We start from the raw sequence: 21,898 nt of genomic DNA on the forward strand, positions 1-21,898 counted from the left end.
ATAAGTTTACCCATATTTTAATCTTAAATTTACAAATTATATCTTGCACCTTCCAGCTAAACATGGCCAGGCACTCTATAGAAAATATATTTGGCCATGAAACAACCCTATGTAAAATTAACCCAATTTTACGAAGAGTAACTAAGGAATTTGCCATAGGTCACATTCAAAGTCTGTTTTGAGGACGAAAAACACAATCCATGTCTCCTGCTATAATTTAAGCACAAGATCATTCTTTTTCTCAAGTTGTTTATAACTAGAATGTATCGTATGGGGAAGAGAGGGAAGGACATATATAGAAGTAATCTAGAAAGAGGAAATATCCCATTTAAATCCAACTGTTTCTGTAACTTTTTCCCTTTATATGCAGGCCTTTATATTAGGTTAAAGAATAAAGCTCAAGGGGGGAAAAGCAAGTTCATTTGTTCAGTGGTAATATGAAGATGTGGGGAAGAGGAAGCCATCCAAACTTAATGTAACTATTCCAAAAGATCAATTAAACTATCCTTAAGCTTAAAGTAAAATAGTCAAACATTAAGTTACAACAACAAAAGTGAGAAAAAAGTGCTAAAGGGGGTTAGTTTTTAAATAAGTAGTCAAAGTTAAGAACGGTTTCAAGAATAATTACTTTTACTATTTTTCTTTTCCAACATTTGGCACAACTCCAAGGCAAGTTAGAATATTAAATGAACCCAAATTATTTAGAAAAATATACATGCAACCTTCATCTGAGTGTTTTTTCAGTGGTGTGCACAGGCTGCACCTTTTATCTCTCATTAAAAATCTATTTGAAAACAATCACATGGGAAGTCCTCCAATTTCACAATGCTCTCAGCATGTTATCAATACCACTACACAAAATCAAAATGGTCTATATTACTAATTTATAAAAGAAACAAAATGTTAATTGGATGCGACCCTGTGTAAACCAAACCTATCAAGGACCTGAATTGTGCTATTGAAGTCTTTTTCTGATTAATTCACACTTTAAAAAAAATTTTAAACTGAAAACATGTTAAGAAACATATTCCACATCTAAGCTTCCATCTAGTTATCTATGAGCATCCTTTAAAATGATCACCTTTAAAAATAGGATAACATGCAGCCAGTTTCTGCAAACTCTTACTTTTCCTACCAGATCACTTACCCTAAGCTGTAGACTTCTGCCCATGTGCAGAGGTGTGAATGTTTGTGGTTTTGTCTGATTTGTTCCGGGGGAAAAGCCAACTGTGTGTGTTAAGCATGCTTGTTTCTGCACAGAAATGAATATTCTAATTGGGATCTGAACATTCTTCAGTCCAAAGCTGTTCTGTGTCAAGAACATTTTACTTTATTCCATCCCCAGTATACATGATCCTACAGAGCCTATGCAGGTAAATGTCCCACTGAAATCAGTGGGCACTTCTTCTGTATAGGGACTGCAGGATACTGCCGTTCATGTTCATCTCATTTAAAGGTCTTTACATCATGTTGTAAATTTTATGGATTATTTGCATAGCTAGTTGAAACATAGAAATTACATTAATTTCTAAAATGCTATTAAATAAACACTATAGTGGTTCATGGCATTATAATAAAAATAGAGAATTTTGAATTCCTTCTGGCAATAAATATAATTAACTAATTTAGTGACAAAAACTGAAAAGAAAAAATTAAATGCCTTTTAAAAAACAGGAGTGGGTAGCTAGAAAGTACTATATAGCCTTTTTCTCCTGTACTATATATGTAATTTCTTAATAAGTGCTTTGATAGTGGAATGGGAACAGTCACTTCTTTCTGTCTAAATACTTGGACATTTCAATATGTCTCAGTTTCCTGAAATCAGTCACAAATTGGCTGGGGAGGGTTCTCCACGATAGTCTTCAAAAGTGCAAGCCATACTGGAACATTCTGCCTCTGCTAAAGATTCATCTTTATGATCCATTTTTGAAAGCACAGTTTCTAAGTTTCATTTAATTCTTTAATGCCCAGCAGGAGGATCTTGAAACTGGCACCACCTGCTTCTTTAGTTTTTGGCAGCAAAATTACACTTTCTTGTTAGTGTTTTGATAGCAAGTCACCAGAAAGTCTTTTGACAGTGAAATACTTGGATCTCTTGTGTTGGATAAATCACTGTCATCACTGACGTTCTCTGCTGAAAGTGCCACACTAACTGTATGTCTTCGGTGCATTAGTTTACTTCTAAGAGGAGCATCTATTACATCATCCTGTTTCACAGATTCACCATTGCTTTCTGCATCAATAATCTTAACTTCGCTCTGGTCCAACATCTGGTCAATAGGTTTTAACTTGGTCTTATCAAAGCTCTTAATAGCTAACTGTGGGAAGAAAGAAATGGTACATGTTAAAGGCACTGTATATTTCTCTGGCTAGAAAAAGTCAAAAGACTACATTTTAAATATAAGCCTACAAATTCATTCCAAGGTCTACTTTTATTATACAGTATTATCAAAAAGTACTTAGGGCATATAGCCAAGGATTAAAAGTGCTTTACAAAGAAGCATAATCATCATCCCCATTTTACATATGGGGAAACAAGTACAGAGATGTTAAGTAATTTGTCTAGGCTATACAAAGAATCACCAGTAGAGCTGGGAATAAAACTCAAGTGGTCTCATTTTCAGTGCTCTGTCCACTTTCCAGCACCTTTCTAAATCAAGGACTCAAGTACCTAAGCAACCACCATTTCTACTCTCCAAGAAAATTGAGATCACCCAAATTGTCACTGGTCTTAGTTGAAACTTCAGGGTGTAACAGGGTCCTTTTCTGCCATAGTGTCTCTCTAGCTGTCCTCAAGGCCTCTCCGTTTTATTCACTGCATCTTTAACTATTTTAATTCCCCCTTTTCACACCTACTCCTCCCCATCTTGATTATTTTTTGCTTGGCAAAGGGGTGGACCTCCTGGAACACTGGATACTTTACAGAAGTTAAAGTAACTAAAAATACTAAAGTAACTAAAAATAAAGTCCAGGTATATTAATGATAGATGTCTATAAATAAGAATAACTAAAAATAGTCCTTATTACCAAAAGCTTTTCCTGAAACAAGATCTTCCAAAAATTTCAAAATGGGCATCTCCAAAATACAAACTACTGTAATAATTCAGAACTCAAAGCTTTAGTAAAATCAATGCTTAACAGCCACACCTGGCAGAAGAGCTGTATATCGTTTTTACACATCTTTTTGGAAACCACCATCTTGGTATGACCTACTGCCTGATCCACAACCAAAAATCCAAAATCCCACTGTTAACCAAACCCTTGATGTATTATGGTTAGTATTTGTTAGAAGTAATAACATATTGAGCATCTTCATTTGAAGATCTTGAAGTGCTTTACAAAGCAGAAAAGCATTCTTCCATTTTACAGGTGGGGAATCAGAGGCAGACTGATTAAGTGACTTGCCCAAAGTCACAAAAGAAATCTGGTAGAGCTGGGAATGGAATTCAGGAGTTCCAACACCCAGTTTGCAGCCTTAATTGCTTTCAAAGAATCCCTCCCTAACAATGGGCACATTAGCTTATAATGTAAGAGCCATCTTGAATCTTAACACCAAGCTCTCCACCTCAATGGTCCCTTCTAGGATTCTTGCTCAACCTACTTAAAAAAACCCAGTAATATCAGTTTAATCTCCGCTTGACTACAGCTCTTTTCTCATATTCTCTGGCTCTCTAAGGCTTGATATATATATCCCAGATTGCTCTGGCCAGGACACAGACAACACACAGATGGAGCCTGCAATGAGTGACTAAACAGAAGAGATGTAAGGATTGACATGAGGACTCCGTAAGTGTAGAAGCAAATAAAATTGGTATACAAAGAATTCAAGCAAACATTTTCTCCTACCTGATGCAATAATTCGTCATCAAAATTAGGGACACTTTTATCTCTTGTTATTGTTCTCCGTAAATATTTTGATCTAAAAATATATTTTGAAAGGATTAGAACTAACTACAAAGCAACATGCCTTTAGTTGCAGTCTCTCTGCTACATAATCTTGTGGACTCGTCAGCCACAAGATGGCAACATTTCAATAACATACAAAGATCTGGTACCTGAATTGTGTGTAAAAACAAAAACAGAAAAAAATCTTCTAGTATTTTCTGTGAATAAACCATTATTGAGCATAGAATATAGTTTGGATTTTACTATAGACCATCTAACCAGGAAGACGAGGATGAGGATTTTTTTTAAACAGCTAACAAAATCATCCAAAGCACAGAACTTGGTGGTGATGGGGGACTTCAATTACCCAAACATCTGGTGCGAAAATAACACAGCACGGCACAGATTAGAAACAATTTTTTATTTCAGAAGGTGCAGATAGCTACTAGGGGAGAGGCTGTTCTAGATTTGATTTTGACAAATAGGGAGGAATTGGTTGAGAATTTGAAAGTGGAAGGCAGCATAGGTGAAAGTGGTCATGAAATGATCGAGTTTATGATTCTAAGAAATGGTAGGAGGGAGAACAGCAAAATAAAGACTGGATTTCAAGAAGGCAGACTTGAGTAAACTCAGGGAGCTGGTAGGTAAGATCCCACGGAAAGCAAGTCTAAGGGGAAAAACAATAGAAGACAGTTGGCAGTTTTTCAAAGAGACTTTATTAAGGGAACAAGAGCAAACTATCCCACTGCATAGGAAAGATGGGGGGAGGCAAGAGACCACCATGGCTTAACGAGGAGATCTTCAAAGATCTAAAAATCAAAAAAGCGTCCTACAAAAAGTGGAAACTAGGTCAAATTACAAAGTATGATATAAACAAACAACACAAGTACAAAATTAGAAAGACCAAGGCACAAAACGTGATCAAACTAGCTAGAGACAAAGGGTAATAAAAAAAATTCTACAAATACATTAGAAGCAAGAGGAAGACTCAGGGTAGGCCCATTACTCAATGATGGGGGAAATGACAGAGGTGCTTAATGACTTCTTTGTTTCAGATTTCATCAAGAAGGTTGGTGGTGATTGGAAGTATAATGTAGTGAATGAGGTTAAAATAGAGGAAGAAGAATTTAAAAATTATTTGGACAAATTAGATGTCTTCATGTCACCAGGGCCTGATGAAATACATCCCAGAATACTCAAGGAGCTGACAGAGGAAATATCTGAGCCATTAGCGATTAATTTTGAAAAGTCATGGGAGACGGGAGAGATTCCAGAAGACTGGAAAAGGGCAAATATAGTGCCAATCTATAAAAAGGGAAATAAGGACAACCCAGGGAATTACAGACCAGTCAGCTTAACTTCTGTACCCAGAAAGATAATGGAGCAAATAATTAAGCAATCAGTTTGCAAATACCTAGAAGATAATAAGGTGATAAGTAACAGTCAGCATCAATTTGTCAAAAACAAATCACATCAAACCAACCTGATAGCTTTCTTTGATAGGGTAACAAGCCTTGTGGATGGGGGGGCGGGAAATAGTAGATGTAGTATATCTTGACTTTGGTAAAACTTTTGCTACTGTCTCACATGACCTTTTCATATAAAAAGTAGGGAAATGCAACCTAGATGAAGCTACTATAAGGTGTGTGCAAAACTGGTTGGAAAGCTGTTCCCAGAGAGTAGTTATCAGTGGATCACAATCATGCTGGAAGGGCATAACAGGTGGAGTCCCGCAGGGATCAGTTCTGAATCCGATTCTGTTCAATATCTTCATCAATGATTTAGATAATGACATACAGAGTACACTTATAAAGTTTGCGACCGATACCAAGCTGGGAGGGGTTGCAAGTGCTTTGGAGGATAGGATTATAATTCAAAATGGTCTGAAGTGAATAGGATGAAATTAAATAAGGACAAATGCAAAGTACTCCATTTAGGAAGGAACAATCAATTGCTCACATACAAAATGGGAAATGACTTCCGAGGAAGGAGTACTGCAGAAAGGGATCTGGGGGTCATAGTGGACCATACCTAAATATGAGTCAACAATGTAACGCTGTTGCAAAAAAAGTGAACATGATTCTGGGATGTATTAGCAGGAGTGTTGTAAGCAAGACACAAGAAGTAATTCTTCCACTCTACTCCGCGCTGATTAGGCCTCAACTGGAGTACCAGTTCTGGGCACCACATTTCAGACAGGATGCAGACAAATTGGAGAAAGTCCAGAGAAGAGCAACAAAACTGATTAAAGGTCTAAAAAAATGACCTATGAGGCAAGATTGAAAAAACTGGGTTTGTTTAGTCTGGAGAAGAGAAGACTGAGAGGGGACGTAAGAACAGTTTTCAAGTATTTAAAAGGTGATTACAAGAAGGAGGAAGAAAAAATGCTTTTCTTAACCTCTGAGGATAAGACAAGACGCAATGGGCTTAAATTGCAGCAAGGGAGATTTAGGTTGGACATTAGGAAAAACTTCTTAACTGTCATGGTGGTTAAGGACTAGAATAAATTGCCTAGGAAGGTTGTGGAGTCTCCATCATTGGACATTTTTAAGAGCAGGTTAGACAAACATCTGTCAGGGATGGTCTAGATAATACTTAGTCCTGTCACGAGTGCAGGGGACAGGACTAGATGACCTCTCGAGGTCCCTTCCAGTCCTATGATTCTGTGTATAAGAGCTTAAATACAAGTATCTGCAATTATCAAAAATGTCATCATCATCATAGTTTTCAAATATCTCAGTAAAGCAGTGCTTGGAGGATATTTTCAAAGCAGTCTAGATGATTTTGCCACACATTAAAATTAATGAGAAATGTGTAGTAAAATCCCATAGACTGCTTTGAAAACACCAGCCAAAGCTTATCTTGAGTGTGATATATGCTTGGCCCATTTTCTTCTTTATTTAAAAAGTTATGTTTCTTACTTGTTGGGAAATGACGTCAGTGGTATTTCAAGGAGGTTTCTATGCTTACTTGTTAAACCTGTTGATTGATTGGACCAGCTGAAGTCGTCTGCTGATGGGATCCTCTGCTGTCTCGGGTAGCTTAACATTTACTACAGGTTAAAAAAACAGGAGGGGAGGATGGAGATGGGATGTGAGAAATGAAATTTCAATCATTTTAGAATCAAGTTAGAACAGTTTGAATAGAAAAGTGGTATCTGCTGAACTTAATTTTTAAAATCACATTAAAAACGATAATAGAAGTCATCTGAATCAGTCACATTTTCTTCTTATTGGACATTTTAAGCCATTTTAAGTTGCAAAAAGAAAGAAACAGCCCTGATCAGATGAGCATGACTGTCCCAGCTTCACAAGGGCATTTTGTTAAACTGTGTAAAAATAGTTCTCAAGTTCAGGGACTTCAGTTCAAATGTTTCCAAGTCAGAATCAGTTGACGAATCACCACCACATAATGCCAGTGTTATTCGGATTTATTATGGCATGGCTATCTTACTGTTCTATAAAACTGCCACCATCATTCCTGAAAGTAGCATTTCTGCCTCTCGCATCAGGATACTTCTCTAACTCTCTTGTTAAACTACAAAACATATATCATCTTTCTTAAGAAAAATTATGTCAGAAAATGGCCATAATCATTTGTAAAAGCTCACCTAAATTTGCAGGTTGGCCAAAGTTTTTAAAGCAGTGACTCAACTTCATTTAATTATCAACATCATCATTCACAACACTAAGACCTACTGCCTGATCCACAACCAAAATCTGAAGTCCCTCTGTTAACTAAAGCCTTGATGTATTATGGTTAAACTGATCACATGTTAAGGGCCCAGAGGCTGCTCTTAGTATCACATTGTAGCTTCAAAAACCTGCTGTGGAGGTTGTGACCACTGTTACAGCAACAAACTTCCCAAAATAGGCAGGCATGGGCATTATGTACCGTGGATTCTAATTAGCTCCCAGTATTAATTTAAACTACTACTAAAACTCTGATTTTTTAAAAATATATTTCTCATGAAAAGATGTGATTAGTCCTGTAGCAGGAAAAGCATTAAAATTTTAAAAGTAGTAGCAACACTGAAAACCAAACTGCATTCATGCATTTAGACATCATTATAAATCAATTATTTTAAAATATACACATCATATTTTGATTCAAGCTTATTAATGCCTGTTCAAAAGTGTCTGATGTCATAGTTATGGTAACAAAGCTACAACGTTTGTAGAGAGACTGAAAAACCAGTCCTCAAAAAATCAATACTGAAGTTTATCTATTAAATAAGTTAACTAATTTTGGTAGAAATAAGATTTTTTCCCCCGGAGTGAACATTATTAAGCTGGATGAGCTTTTGAAGCATAGGCAAGTAGGGCAAAACATCCATATGGGTACAAGCTAATTAGAAAGAATGCTGGACTTAGTCCGTCACTGTTCCTTAGGGCAAAACAAACAAAAGGATATGTCTGACTCCAGACATCTGGGTGCTATTAAAAAAAGTAAAAATACAGTTCCATTCATCCTGGAGGAGGTTACAACATTACATTAAAAAGTTAACATATAAAAATAAATGAAGTTTCGGGCTGTAATCATGATTCTGAAAGGCTGAAGACTGAAAGGCACTTAGCCTCTCCAGGACTTCCTGGGTATGTCCACACTTCAGCTAAACACCCCCAGGTGGCCAGTGTCAGCTAACTTGGGCTTGGGCTAAGGCTGTTTAATTGTGGTATGGATGTCTAGGCTCAGGCTTGAGCGCAAGCTCTGGGATGCTCTCCTGTCAAAGGGTCCCCAAGCTTGGGCTCCAGCCTGAGACCGAATGTCTACAACGTAATTGAACAGCCTCTTAGCCAGAGCCTGCAAGTCTGAGTCAGCTGACATGGGCCCACTGTGGGTTTTAATTGCAGTGTAAACTTACCCCTGGATGCTAAGTGCTAACACAAAATACATTACATAACGTATGTATGCATTAGGTAGGCAAGCAGTGTGTGCCTCAATGTGTTGGTTTGGATTGCACCAGGTGTCAGGATATTTCAGGACCACTAACCAGACCCGCAGATTACCTTATGAACTTAGCAAAGCAAAAAAACACTGCTTCCTGTGGCAGACAAAAACCACTGCAATCCCTGAGTTCAAATTCATAGGACATGTGTATTTCAGCATAGGTACAGAATGTTACTGCCCTCTGATCAACTGGGATGTAACAAGTTGAACTGGCTGCATGTACACAAACAAAAGCAGAGACTTAAGTCTTCCTTACACCAGGTGCTGCCCTTTTCTGATGCTAAGCACGAATGCAAAATGTCATTTATCTTTCCTGTTGTATTGCTCCCCCTCATACCAGCTCATCTGAGAAACTGCAGGTGGATTTTAAGGCAAGACTAACACTTTGCCATAGCTTAGTGCAGAGTTAGTAGCACTGATTGTATTTGTTTCCAAACATGAGCAGCTAGTTAGCACAACTACAGAGAGTACTTCCTTCATTCAGTTTTCAAGGCAGCTTTTCATGTAAATCACTTTAAACTCAGATTCTGCCCATTTACTTAACTATTTGAACATATTTTTTTCAGATGAAATAGGTCTTCGGTGAAGGTAACATAGATCCTAACTCTCTTTTCTTTCCACACACTTCTCTGAAAAAAATTATCCTTACATATATTAAGAAAAGACCACAAAGCAAACACACACGAATACTGAATTAATAAGTAATTCTCTTCTCCCTCTGTATAAACACAAATGGATCTCTGTACATTACAGATTCCATACTGTGTAAAAGGAACAGCCAACCTGAAATCTAGTCCCAATTTTAAAAAGTAATCTAAAAGCAGTGTCAGGTACTACCCTATCCCTCAGTTCCCCAGCAGCTGTGATGGTTTTACTGCCATATTTTCCCCACTGTTACATGTCTCACTTCTGTTTGTGTGTGTGATGGAGACTGAGCAAAACGAGAAAACAGAGGCAGCGGCACAAGAGCCAGCAAACAGAGCTGTAAACGGGAGTTCGCGTGGGAGTTCTGTTGGAGGAGAAGGTTTTTGTATTTGGTTTTATATTTGCATGTGTAGAGGCTTGAAGGGGCTTTGTGCTGGGAGAGAAGCTGAGCCCTGAGTAGGGGGCGGGGCTTCTCTGACTAGGGGTCCTATAAAGGTAGCCAGCCAGTCAGGCAGCGGCACAGACAGCTGCAGCGGCACAGGAGCTAGCAAACAAAGCTGTAAACGGGGGAGTTTGCATTGTGGTTTGTTTGTGCTGTGGGGGGTGGTCTTTTTGGTGTGGCTTGTGTTTCCCAGATTAACAGGATTTAGGTGGAAGGCTGTGACAGATACAGAGGCAGCAGTGGGAGTGACTCATGTAGTGGAAGACACGAGGATGACTGGATGTGGAAGCTGCGGTATGTACATGATCCTGGAGGGGGGGACCTGGTAAGAGTTTTGTCTGCATGAAATGCCGTCTGATAGAGCTGATGGAGGAAAAGATCCGAGGTCTGGAGATGCAGGTGGAAAGTCTGGTTGAGTTTAGGAACGGGTTTGAGCAGATGATGGAGCAAAGACATGAGGTATCTGAAAGGAAAAGCTCAGACTTACAGATGGAAGCAGGGCTGGGGAATTTTGAGGGGAGACTGGGTGAGGAAAGTGGTCAGTGGAAGCATGTGACTAAAAGAACCAGGCAGAGGAAAAGATGGGCTAGTGAAGAAGAAACAGAGCTTAGGAACAGGTTTGCAGAGTTGGAAAATGAAGAAGGGGCTCAGCAGGTAGTCGCTGAAGGTGGAAGGGCAAGGAAGAAGAGAAGAGCAGCTAGTCCTATAGGTTTCAGAGTAGCAGCTGTGTTAGTCTGTATTCGCAAAAAAGAAAAGGAGTACTTGTGGCAACTTAGAGACTAACAAATTTATTTGAGCATAAGCTTTCGTGAGCATCCAATGAAGTGAGCTGTAGCTCACGAAAGCTTATGCTCAAATAAATGTGTTAGTCTCTAAGGTGCCACAAGTACTCCTTTTCTTTTTTTAGTCCTATAGAAAAAGGGGAAGAGTCAATGGAGACTACACCAAATATGAGCCCCAGGAGGATACAGGATGGGTTGAAGAGGAACAGGGAAGAGACTGCAGAATAGCACCGTCACCAGGAAAAGGCAGGTCTATAAAGGCTGGTCTATGTGATCGGGGACTCTATTGAGAAGAATAGGCAGGCCTGTAACTAAAGCTGATCCAGAGAATAGAAGGGTGTGCTGTCTTCCAGGTGCTAAGATACGGGATGTAAACCTGAGGTTGAAAAGGATCCTAAAGGGAGCGGGAAAGAATCCCCTAATTATCCTTCATGTGGGAACAAATGATACGGCTAGATTCTCGCTGGAAAGTATTAAGGGAGACTATGCTAGGCTGGGGAAGACGCTTAAGGAAATCGAGGTTCAGGTGATCTTTAGTGGGATTCTGCCTGTTCCTAGAAAAGGGCAACAAAGGTGTGACAAGATTATGACTATTAACAGATGGCTTAGGCAGTGGTGCTATAAGGAGGGCTTTGGGATGTATGGCCACTGTGAAGCATTCATTGACAGAGGACAGATCTCTCTGGATGGACTTCATCTGAGTAGGGAAGGAAATAGACTTCTAGGATGGAGGCTGGCACAACTGATTAAGAGAGCTTTAAACTAGGAATTTGGGGGAGATGGTTGGGAGATGTCCAGGTAATCTCCACGCCAGATTTTAGCATTGAGAGGGAAGAAGACAAAGTAAGAAAGGATACAGCCGTGGGTAGGAGAATGTATATAGGAGGAAGGGCAATGTGGATACCAATCTACTAGGTTATACTGGCTGTAGAATGACTGTGCCTAATAGGGTACAAAACGTGAGCGAGGCCAAACAGCAAAAATTAAGATGTTTGTACACCAATGCGAGGAGCCTAGATAACAGAATGGAGGAACTAGAGCTACTGGTGCAGGAAGTGAAACCAGATGAAGTGAGCTGTAGCTCACGAAAGCTTATCCTCTAATAAATTTGTTAGTCTCTAAGGTGCCACAAGTACTCCTTTTCTTTTTGCGAATACAGACTAACACGGCTGCTACTCTGAAACCAGATATTATAGGGATAACAGAAACATGGTGGATTAGTAGTCATGACTGGACTACAGGTATTGAAGGGTTTGTGCTGTTTAGGAAAGACAGAAATAAAGGTAAAGGTGGTGGAGTAGCATTGTATATCAATGATGAAGTAGAATGTAAAGAAATAAGAAGCAATGAAATGGATAAGACAGAGTCCGTCTGGGCAAAAATTACATTGGGGAAGAAAACTAGTAGAGCCTCCCCTACGATAGTGCTTGGGGTATGCTATAGACCACCGGGATCTAATTTGGATCTGGATAGAGCCCTTTTTAATGTTTTTAATAAAGTAAATACTAATGGAAACTGCGTGATCATGGGAGACTTTAACTTCCCAGATATAGACTGGAGGACCAGTGCTAGTAATAGTAATAGGGCTCAGATTTTCCTAGATGCAATAGCTGATGGATTCCTTCATCAAGTAGTTGCTGAACTGACTAGAGGGGATGCCATTTTAGATTTGGTTTTGGTGAGTAGCGAGGATCTCATAGAAGAAATGGTTGTAGGGGATAATCTTGGTTCAAGTGATCATGAGCAAATTCAGTTCAAACTGAACGGAAGGATTAACAAAAATAAATCTGCAACTAGGGTTTTTGATTTCAAAAGGGCTGACTTTCAAAAATTAAGGAAATTAGTTAGGGAAGTGGATTGGACTGAAGAACTTATGGATCTAAAGGTAGAGGAGGCCTGGGATTACTTTAAATCAAAGCTGCAGAAGCTATCGGAAGCCTGTATCCCAAGAAAGGGGAAAAAATTCATAGGAAGGAGTTGTAGACCAAGCTGGATGAGCAAGCATCTTAGAGAGGTGATTAAGAAGAAGCAGAAAGCATACAGGGAGTGGAAGATGGGAGGGATCAGCAAGGAAAGCTACCTTATTGAGGTCAGAACATGCAGGGATAAAGTGAGACAGACTAAAAGTCAAGTAGAGTTGGACCTTGCAAAGGGAATTAAAACAAATAGTAAAAGGTTCTATAGCCATATAAATAAAAAGAAAACAAAGAAAGAAGTGGGACTGCTCAACACTGAGGATGGAGTGGAGGTTAAGGATAATCTAGGCATGGCCCAATATCTAAACAAATACTTTGCCTCAGTCTTTAATAAGGCTAAAGAGGATCTTAGGGATAATGGTAGCATGACAAATGGGAAGGAGGATATGGAGGTAGATATCACCATATCTGAGGTAGAAGCGAAACTGAAACAGCTTAATGGGATTAAATCGGGAGCCCAGATAATCTTCATCCAAGAATATTAAAGGAATTGGCACCTGAAATTGCAAACCCATTAGCAAGAATTTTTAATGAATCTGTAAACTCAGGAGTTGTACCGTATGATTGGAGAATTGCTAATATAGTTCCTATTTTTAAGAAAGGAAAAGAAAAGTGATCCGGGTAACTACAGGCCTGTTAGTTTGATATCTGTAGTATGCAAGGTCCTGGAAAAAAATGTGAACGAGAAAACAGTTAAGGACACTGAAGTTAATGGTAAATGGGATAAAATACAACATGGCTTTACAAAAGGTAGATTGTGCCAAACCAACCTGATCTCCTTTTTTGAGAAAGTAACAGATTTTTTTAGACAAAGGAAACGCAGTGGATCTAATTTACTTAGATTTCAGTAAGGCATTTGATACCGTGCCTCATGGGGAATTATTAGTTAAATTGGAAAAGATGGGGATCAATATGAACATCGAAAGGTGGATAAGGAATTGGTTAAAGGGGAGACTACAACGGGTCCTACTGAAAGGTGAACTGTCAGGCTGGACAGGTTTCAGAGTAGCAGCCGTCTTAGTCTGTATTCACAAAAAGAAAAGGAGTACTTGTGGCACCTTAGAGACTAACAAATTTATTTGAGCGTAAGCTTTCGTGAGCTACAGCTCGCTTCATCGGATGCAACATCGGATGCATCCGATGAAGTGAGCTGTAGCTCACGAAAGCTTACGCTCAAATAAATTTGTTAGTCTCTAAGGTGCCACAAGTACTCTTCTTTTTGTCAGGCTGGAGGAAGGTTACTAGTGGAGTTCCTCAGGGATCAGTTTTGGGACCAATCTTATTTCATCTTTTTATTCCTGACCTCAGCACAAAAAGTGGGAGTGTGCTAATAAAGTTTGCAGATGATGCAAAGCTGGGAGGTATTGCCAATTCCGAGAAAGATCAGGATATTATACAGGAGGATCTGGATGACCTTGTAAACTTGAGTAATAGTAATAGGATAAAATTTAATAGTGAGAAGTGTAAGGTTATGCATTCAGGGATTAATAACAAGAATTTTAGTTATAAGCTGGGGACGCACCAATTAGAAGTAATGGAGGAGGAGAAGGACCTTGGAGTATTGGTTGATCATAGGATGACTATGAGCTGCCAATGTGATAGGGCTGTGAAAAAAGCTAATGCGGTTTTGGGATGCATCAGGAGAGGCATTTCCAGTAGGGATAAGGAGGTTTTAGTACCGTTATACAAAGCACTGGTGAGACCTCACCTGGAATACTGTGTGCAGTTCTGGTCTCCCATATTTAAAAAGGATGAATTCAAACTGGAACAGGTACAGAGAAGGGCTACTAGGATGATCCGAGGAATGGAAAACTTGCCTTATGGAAGGAGACTCGAGGAGCTTGGCTTGTTTAGCCTGACTAAAAGAAGGTTGAGGGGAGATATGATTGCTATATTGCTATAAATATATCAGAGGGATAAATATCGGAGAGGGAGAGGAATTATTTAAGCTCAGTACCAATGTGGACACGAGAAGAAATGGGCATAAACTGGCCACCCGGAAGTTTAGACTTGAAATTAGATGAAGGTTTCTCACCATCAGAGGAGTGAAGTTTTGGAATAGCCTTCCAAGGGAAGCAGTAGAGGCAAAAGATCTATCTGGCTTTAAGATTCTACTCGATAAGTTTATGGAGGAGATGGTATGATGGGATAATGGGATTTTGGTAATTAATTGATCTTTAAATATTCAGGGTAAATAGGCCTAATCCCCTGAGATGGGATATTAGATGGGTGTGATCTGAATTACCCAGGAAAGAATTTTCTGTAGTATCTGGCTGGTGAATCTTGCCCATATGCTCAGGGTTTAGCTGATTGCCATATTTGGGGTTGGGAAGGAATTTTCCTCCAGGGCAGATTAGAAGAGGCCCTAGAGGTTTTTTGTCTTCCTCTGTAGCATGGGGCATGGGTCACTTGCTGGAGGATTCTCTGCTCCTTGAAGTCTTTAAACCATGATTTGAGGACTTCAATAGCTCAGACATAAGAGAGGTTTTTCGCAGGAGTGGGTGGGTGAGATTCTGTGGCCTGCGTTGTGCAGGAGGTCAGACTAGATGATCAGAATGGTCCCTTCTGACCTTAGTATCTAAGAATCTATGACTACTCAGAAGAGACTATGAAAGTTACGCAAAGTAACATCAAATGCACAAGGTAAATTTAACAGCCAAATTACTTTCCCTCCTCCAGTTACAGTAAATTTAGATGTTACTTGTAATAAACAGTACGTAAAGCAGCTGATTGTTCCTTAAAGTTCCTTATGTATAAAATAAATACTAGAAAATATCTGATCTAGCACAAATTCATCCCCAAATCTCTTCTTTCTATTTATACTAATAAAAATGTGACACATACCTTTTTTCCTGATCTTGATAGTAACTTGCTGCTCATAGTCTGTTTCTCCTTCCTCTGCTGATGATGGTGCATAGCTTGGTGCTGTTTGTAGCAACTTCATGATATTTGAATTCTTAATTACAAGAGTTTGTTTTCACCATTATTAAAACAAAAAAAAATCAGTATACATTAGGTTTTCAGTAGAAAGTGCTGGTTAATCATTTTCAGCCAAAATGATTGCAACAAACAGCATGATATACACCTTTATAAATACAAACCTACAATTACATGAATATTTTAATCTAAAGTTTAAATGGAAGCTGAAATTCATCTAATGTTCCACAAGCTCTGGTATTCCAAACTGGTGAGCTAAAGGTTGTATTCTCCACAGATGGTCTACCATTAAAATATTCCAGATTTGGAAAAGAGGAAAGTTACCAATTCTATAAATTGCTGTTTTAAACCGGGTTATTTATGAATAAATAATAGATGTAATAAGATCCAAGCAGCAGTGCACTTTAGGGCCACTATCACATACCTTTGGGGCTGTTATAGAGTACAAAGCTGAAAGCAGAGTGACTGTAATCACCCACACAGTGCAATAATCCTGGGTAATTTAATATTGTGGAGCGTTTATTGCTATTACTAAATGGGGAAGTTAGAGCTGTGCATTTAACTAAACATTATTTAGGTGGAATTCCCATCACTCACAGCCAATTAGAATATCCCAATATCTTCTCGATTTCTAAAGCATTACTAAAGCAATAACTAGGGGAGCAGCCATAGGAGATTCCCAGTGCTTTTCCCTCACAGCATGACTATACACATGTGGCTATACCCATGTGGCTCAGAAAGAAGGCTGGTGCTGTTTTATATTTTAAAATATAATCTTTCTCCCATTTTTTTTAAAGAAAAAGTACAGTCACTTGAAATTTCCCTGACTTACTGAACACAGTGTGTTAGAAGAGGTAGGCACTCCCCAGAGGGCAAACAGACAATAATTGAGGTAAGGGAGAGTATGAGGAGATTACTAGAGAAGATGAGACTAGTGTAGGATGTCTTCTTGGAAGAGAGGGCACCAGGCAGGCAAGGAGTGGGGAACTGTTCCAAGCATAAGGTAGGAGTCTGAAAAAGGACAATAAAGGGAGTGGTAAGGAGGCTGGATTAGGAAGAGAATAGGGAGTAAGAAAAGGCAATAGGCTGAAGCAAGAAGACTTGGACGCAAGATCATGCGTGACCTCTGAAGGGGAGCCTGAGAAGGGCTTGAGTTTGACATGGTAAGAAACAGCAAAAGGGAGTGAAGGGAAAATGTGGAGATAGCTGGAGTGAGGAACACAACTAGCAGTGGGACTGATATCAAATCGGAGGAGAAGAGAAGAAAATGGAGGACTGGAAAAAATGGTTTCTGTAATCAAGATGAGAAATCAGTCAGAGAATGAGCAAGGTTTGCATCAGAAGAGAGGGATGTATGGATGTGAAGAATGAGGGGGAGCTGTATTATTTTTGCATGAATTTTATATATACCCCAGTTTATTTGCTTGATATTAATTCTGTCTGACTACACAGAGTTAAATCAAAAGGGCTGTTAAGAAAAAAAAAAACAAGCAGGAAATGAAAAAAGAGATAGAAACCTCCTCAGAGAATACTAGGAGTCCTTAACAGAAAGTGAGGAGAGGGGGAAAGAGAGACACTATTGAATCAGGAAATGCCTACCTACCTGGTTCCTGATTTATTCCCCCAAGGCCAGAACCTAGGATCAAAGGGATACTAAACCATTAAAACCCTCACCTAGAGAGGAAGTCGGGGCTGGGCAGCAGCTGCTCAGGGGGAAACAGAGAGAGAGAGAGAGAAGCTTCAGCAGGGCTATGTTGCTCCCAGCACAGAAATGGATATAGTTGAGCTAAGTGGTGCTTACCAAAATTTGTAAGGAAAGTTTAGATTAGACCAGATTCATATAGACTTTTGGTGTTTTAACCCTTTTCTCTTTGCTTGCGAGGTTATACACCTTTGGATGAATAAACAATATATTTGTTCTGAAGAAGTTGTTTTGAGGTCACTATAACTAGCCACTGGTCACAGGCTCCCAAAGAAAAGTTTCTTGCAGGTGCCTAATACAGTTAGGCCTGTCGTATTTACAGGCACTGTAACACAGGGCACTGCAACCCAGAGATCCAAGTGGTTGGAACACAGTGAAGAGAACGAAGCCAAGCCAGGCACGTAAGGGATGTACTCAAGAGGGACTGCAAATGGGTCTACAACAGAGGTGGGCAAACTACGGTCCACGGGACCCTCCTGCCCAGCCCCTGAGCTCCTGCCTCAGGAGGCTAGCTCCCGGCCCCTCCCGCACTGTCCTCTCATCCCCGCAGCCTCAGCTCACTCTGCCACCAGCACTTTGCTCTGGGCAGCAGGGCTGTGAACTCCTGGGGCAGCGCAGCTGCATAGCCCGGCCTGACCCAGTGCTCCGTGCTGCATGGTGACGGCAGGGCGGGGCCCAGCTCCAGCTGGGTGGCACAGCTGTAGCAATGCCAGCCACCGGTGCTCCAGGCCATGCAGTAAGGGGGCACAGAGCGGGGGAGGGGTTGGATAGAGGGCAGAGGAGTTAGGGTGTGGATAGGGGGCAGGGCGGGAACAGGAGGTTGAATGGGGACAGGGGTCCCAGGGGGGCAGTCAGGAAGGAAGGGGGGTTAGATGGGGCAGTGGGCAGTCAGGGGACAGGGAGAAGGGAGTGGTTGGATGGGGCAGGGGTTCCGGGTGGGCAGTCAGGAATGAGAGGAGGGGTTGGGTGGGGTGGGGGGGCAGTTAGGGGCAGGAGTCCGGGGATGGTCAGGGGACAGGGAGTGGGGATGTGTGGATGGGGTCCCGGGGGGAGCCATCAGGGAACATGGGGGATTGGATGGGGCAGGAGTCCCGGGGGGGTACGGATAGGAGGTGGGGGCCAGGCCACGACCCCCTCCCCTAACCGGCCCTCCATACAATTTCCGAAACCCAATGCAACACTCGGGCCAAAAAGTTTGCCCACCCCAGTCTAAAACGTTGCTTTCCCTGACAATGGATTTTGGAAATATATGATAGGAGAAAAACAAACAATCTGAAGAGCCCTTCTTCCTTTGAACAATCTGCCTCACTATCATCTATGGTAGAAAGCATTCAGCTTCCCTCAATGGACTTCTTTCCTCCCCTTCTGCCAAACAAGGATTCTAGGGGAGGCAAAAGAATTCTAGTACTCAATAACATGATCCTTCAGACTGTCCTGACTCACCCAACCATGAAGCACATCCCGTGATAATTTAAGTCACAGAATTACTTGGTCTGCATATACATAAAGCTTCCATCCTCTTTTACTAAAGAATGTTTTGTTTTGTCTTTTCCCTCCCTGATGGCATATTTTGCTGTAGATTTCAATAAGTAACCAATGGCAGTTTTTCATTGAAAATTAACAGAGATGGGTACCCCAATTCTATTTTGCTTTTATCAATATGTTTGCAACACAGTTCCTTGTGGTACATGCTGTTTTAGCCAGACAGCTCTACAGAAGCTACATGGAACTGAAAGAATCAAAATAAGGCCATTTCTAGTCTTCTGGAAACAGTTAGAATGCTACTGAAGAACTCAAATGTGGCTGTTCAAACAGAAGGAAATTTTGTTTAGCTGGAAATTCTCAACAGACCTGTAATAAAACAAAACTGAAGGAGAAGGAGAGAAATGATATTGTAAGATGTTAATCAAAAACAAGATTTATCAAATGAGCACTAGAGCTTCATTGTGCTTCAGGATTTCCTGCCCTCACCTATCATTTTAAATTAACAATATTCCTGACAATCCTCGCTTATGTTTGGCTAGAAATGGTTATGTGACAAGCCTGTACAATTCCATTTTCCTCTTAAGAGATTAATACTGGGGTTTAGAACAAGCTAAAATGGGACAACTAATACTAGAAGTGGACCTTCTTCACTTACCAGCTCAGCACAGTCAAGAGGTGTACACTGTCTTTTGTTCCTAATGTGGTTCGAAGCACCATTCTGAAGTAACAGCTCTACCAAGACTTCATGTTTTCCTAACACAGCCTCATGCAGTGCTGTATTTCCCTTGCTGTTAGAAAGGTTGACTGAGGCCCCATGCTGGAAGGAAAAGTAAACAATTGAATTAAATGTTATAAGGAAAAAATAGCATCAACTAGAGACAGCACACTACTACCTTTCTCTTTGTCTCCTGTAAAAAAGCACAGAGTACTATACCAAAACAATCAATTAGAAACCTTACAGCTACATACAGAAAGTGTAGATTTCCACAGTGAGTTCAACAGCAATAAACCCTACAACAATGATCATTCTCCCCTTAATTTCATTAATCAACTAATCTCATTTTGCATATATCTGTTACATATCCCACTCATGTTGGTGAGGCCTGAGAGAGATCTTTAAGAAGAAAATGCTTTTGGTATATTATCAGCTTTTGCTACCAGTTATCTGGAATTCTGATGACATACACCATTAGCAGAAAAGCTAGACACCAGACACTAAGGTGTTAAATAATATATGTTACTTCCAATAACATTACAGAAGTATTTATCTAAACAAAACACCATAGGGGATGGAGTTAATGGGGGAGGGATACAAAACTGCTCTCAATTTTCCTTGCAGCAGTTTTAAAGGATAAATGCATTACTAGTATTAATACTAATGTTTTGTATTCAGTATTTGTAATATTAAAGGTTCCATCTTAAATCTCACAAGAGGAAGGATATTTTGAACATAACCTTTTCTGTGAAGAAGTCTTACCTCTAACAACAAGGCAGCAATCTCATGTTGGCCATTCAAGCAAGCATAAATTAAGGGAGTATTTCCATGTGCATCCTTTTTATTTTGTTTAGCATTGCAATCCACTAGACATTTTACTACCTATGCGAAGAGAGAGATTAAAATGCCAGTTTAAAATACTTTAATTTACCAGAATCATAGAGTTAAAATACCACGGTCATTATTGCATCACCATTAATGACACTTCTAATGGAATACATTTTCTGATACTGTAAATCAAGACTGAAGTGTTTCAGATACTCAGAACCAGTGGTTTAATTTCAGAGTCCCACTGATGCAGAGAACACTGGTTCAAACTAGGAAAAATTCAGAATCTGGATTCTTGAACCTTGTGTACCCCTTGCTCCATGTTCCTATATTGTGCCAACTTGTTGTAATGCCAATAAGGAGCATCTTATGCAGACAACCTAAAGGCTGATTTGTTACCTATGCCCATCAGACTTACATGGGCCTGCATTTTCAAATGTGACTTGTAATTTTGGGTGCCCAGCACTTTTTGAAAACCAGGCTTGTTCAAAGTGGCGCTGCCAAAAATGGAGACACCCAAATTTACCTGTCAACTTTGGGAAGATACGTTCATGGAGAACACACACAGACAGATGGAAAAAGCAGTAATTTCAGTATAAATTTCTACTGGTCACAATAAGAAGGTTTAGTTATTTTAAGCACCTAATCTAGGATGCTGCATGCAATTTACTTTCCTTTAAAATAAACAGGTTGGAGGAGATCCTTAAAGGATCCAATATAAATTTAACATTCAAAGAAAATTCAAACAATTAAAAGATTTTTCCTCTGTCTGAAGCCTGGATGCTTTGTTTGGTAATTGTCTGGATGACACAGCGCTCATCATGGCTGACAAGCAGCAGAAGGATGCTTGTCTCCGGGTCAACTGCTGACCATCTGGCAAAGTTTCTACCTACTTTGTTTTAATCTTTTGCTCCTTAGAGGTTAAAAAAATTAATTTGAAACTTTCCCCACCAGTCCCATATAGTCAGTAAAATAAATAACCTGGTTCTGGAACATGTAAATTGTATGTGTGCGCACGCACACACACAGCCAATGACCTTATAAAGGATGAATGCTCCACAGCAACGCCATCCTGACATCCCTCATCCTAGTAGATTAGGGAGTTGTAGGATAATTGGCAGGGAAGTACTATACAGTCTAACACCAGAGAACTAAATTCATTGACCATTCATGGACATCTTTTCTTCCTTGTTTACATTTTCTTTAGTATTTTCTCTCTCCCTTTCTCTCTCTAAAGTTCTCTTCATTTTAATTCCATTGTACTGGCTTTTCCTCTTTCCTTTCCACACTCCAGAGAGAAACGGAAGAAAAATATCAGATTTCTCATCCCCTTCTCCATTTCTGTCCTTTCCACCTGCTTTCTCACACCCAATATTTTCCCCTTCCATTTACTGTCCCCCCTACATGAATCTCTTCACCCACTTTCTCTCCTCCTCACCACCTCAACTAGCTTATTTTTCTCCTTCAGTACTTCCCATGTCCGCAGCTGCGCCTGGAACCAAACAGGGAACTGAACACCACTCACGGAGTTTCAAGTGGCATGTCTCCCTG

At 40.0% G+C, this 21,898-nt stretch overlaps 1 protein-coding gene across 1 annotated transcript in view; it reads right to left on the minus strand.

The window, feature by feature from the left end:
- Window positions 1–612: 612 nt before the first annotated feature.
- The window catches only part of ANKRD27 (ankyrin repeat domain 27), a 76,651-nt gene continuing 55,365 nt past the window's right edge, over window positions 613–21,898 (minus strand). The window contains 7 exon segments of the mRNA XM_043494972.1: window positions 613–2,066; window positions 2,069–2,318; window positions 3,847–3,919; window positions 6,856–6,937; window positions 15,525–15,636; window positions 19,460–19,621; window positions 20,282–20,401. Coding sequence (XP_043350907.1) covers window positions 2,038–2,066; window positions 2,069–2,318; window positions 3,847–3,919; window positions 6,856–6,937; window positions 15,525–15,636; window positions 19,460–19,621; window positions 20,282–20,401 — 828 coding nt within the window. The 3' untranslated portion in view covers window positions 613–2,037.

This window comes from Dermochelys coriacea, chromosome 12 (genome assembly GCF_009764565.3).
Source record: "Dermochelys coriacea isolate rDerCor1 chromosome 12, rDerCor1.pri.v4, whole genome shotgun sequence".
NCBI classification, from domain to species: domain Eukaryota; kingdom Metazoa; phylum Chordata; order Testudines; family Dermochelyidae; genus Dermochelys; species Dermochelys coriacea.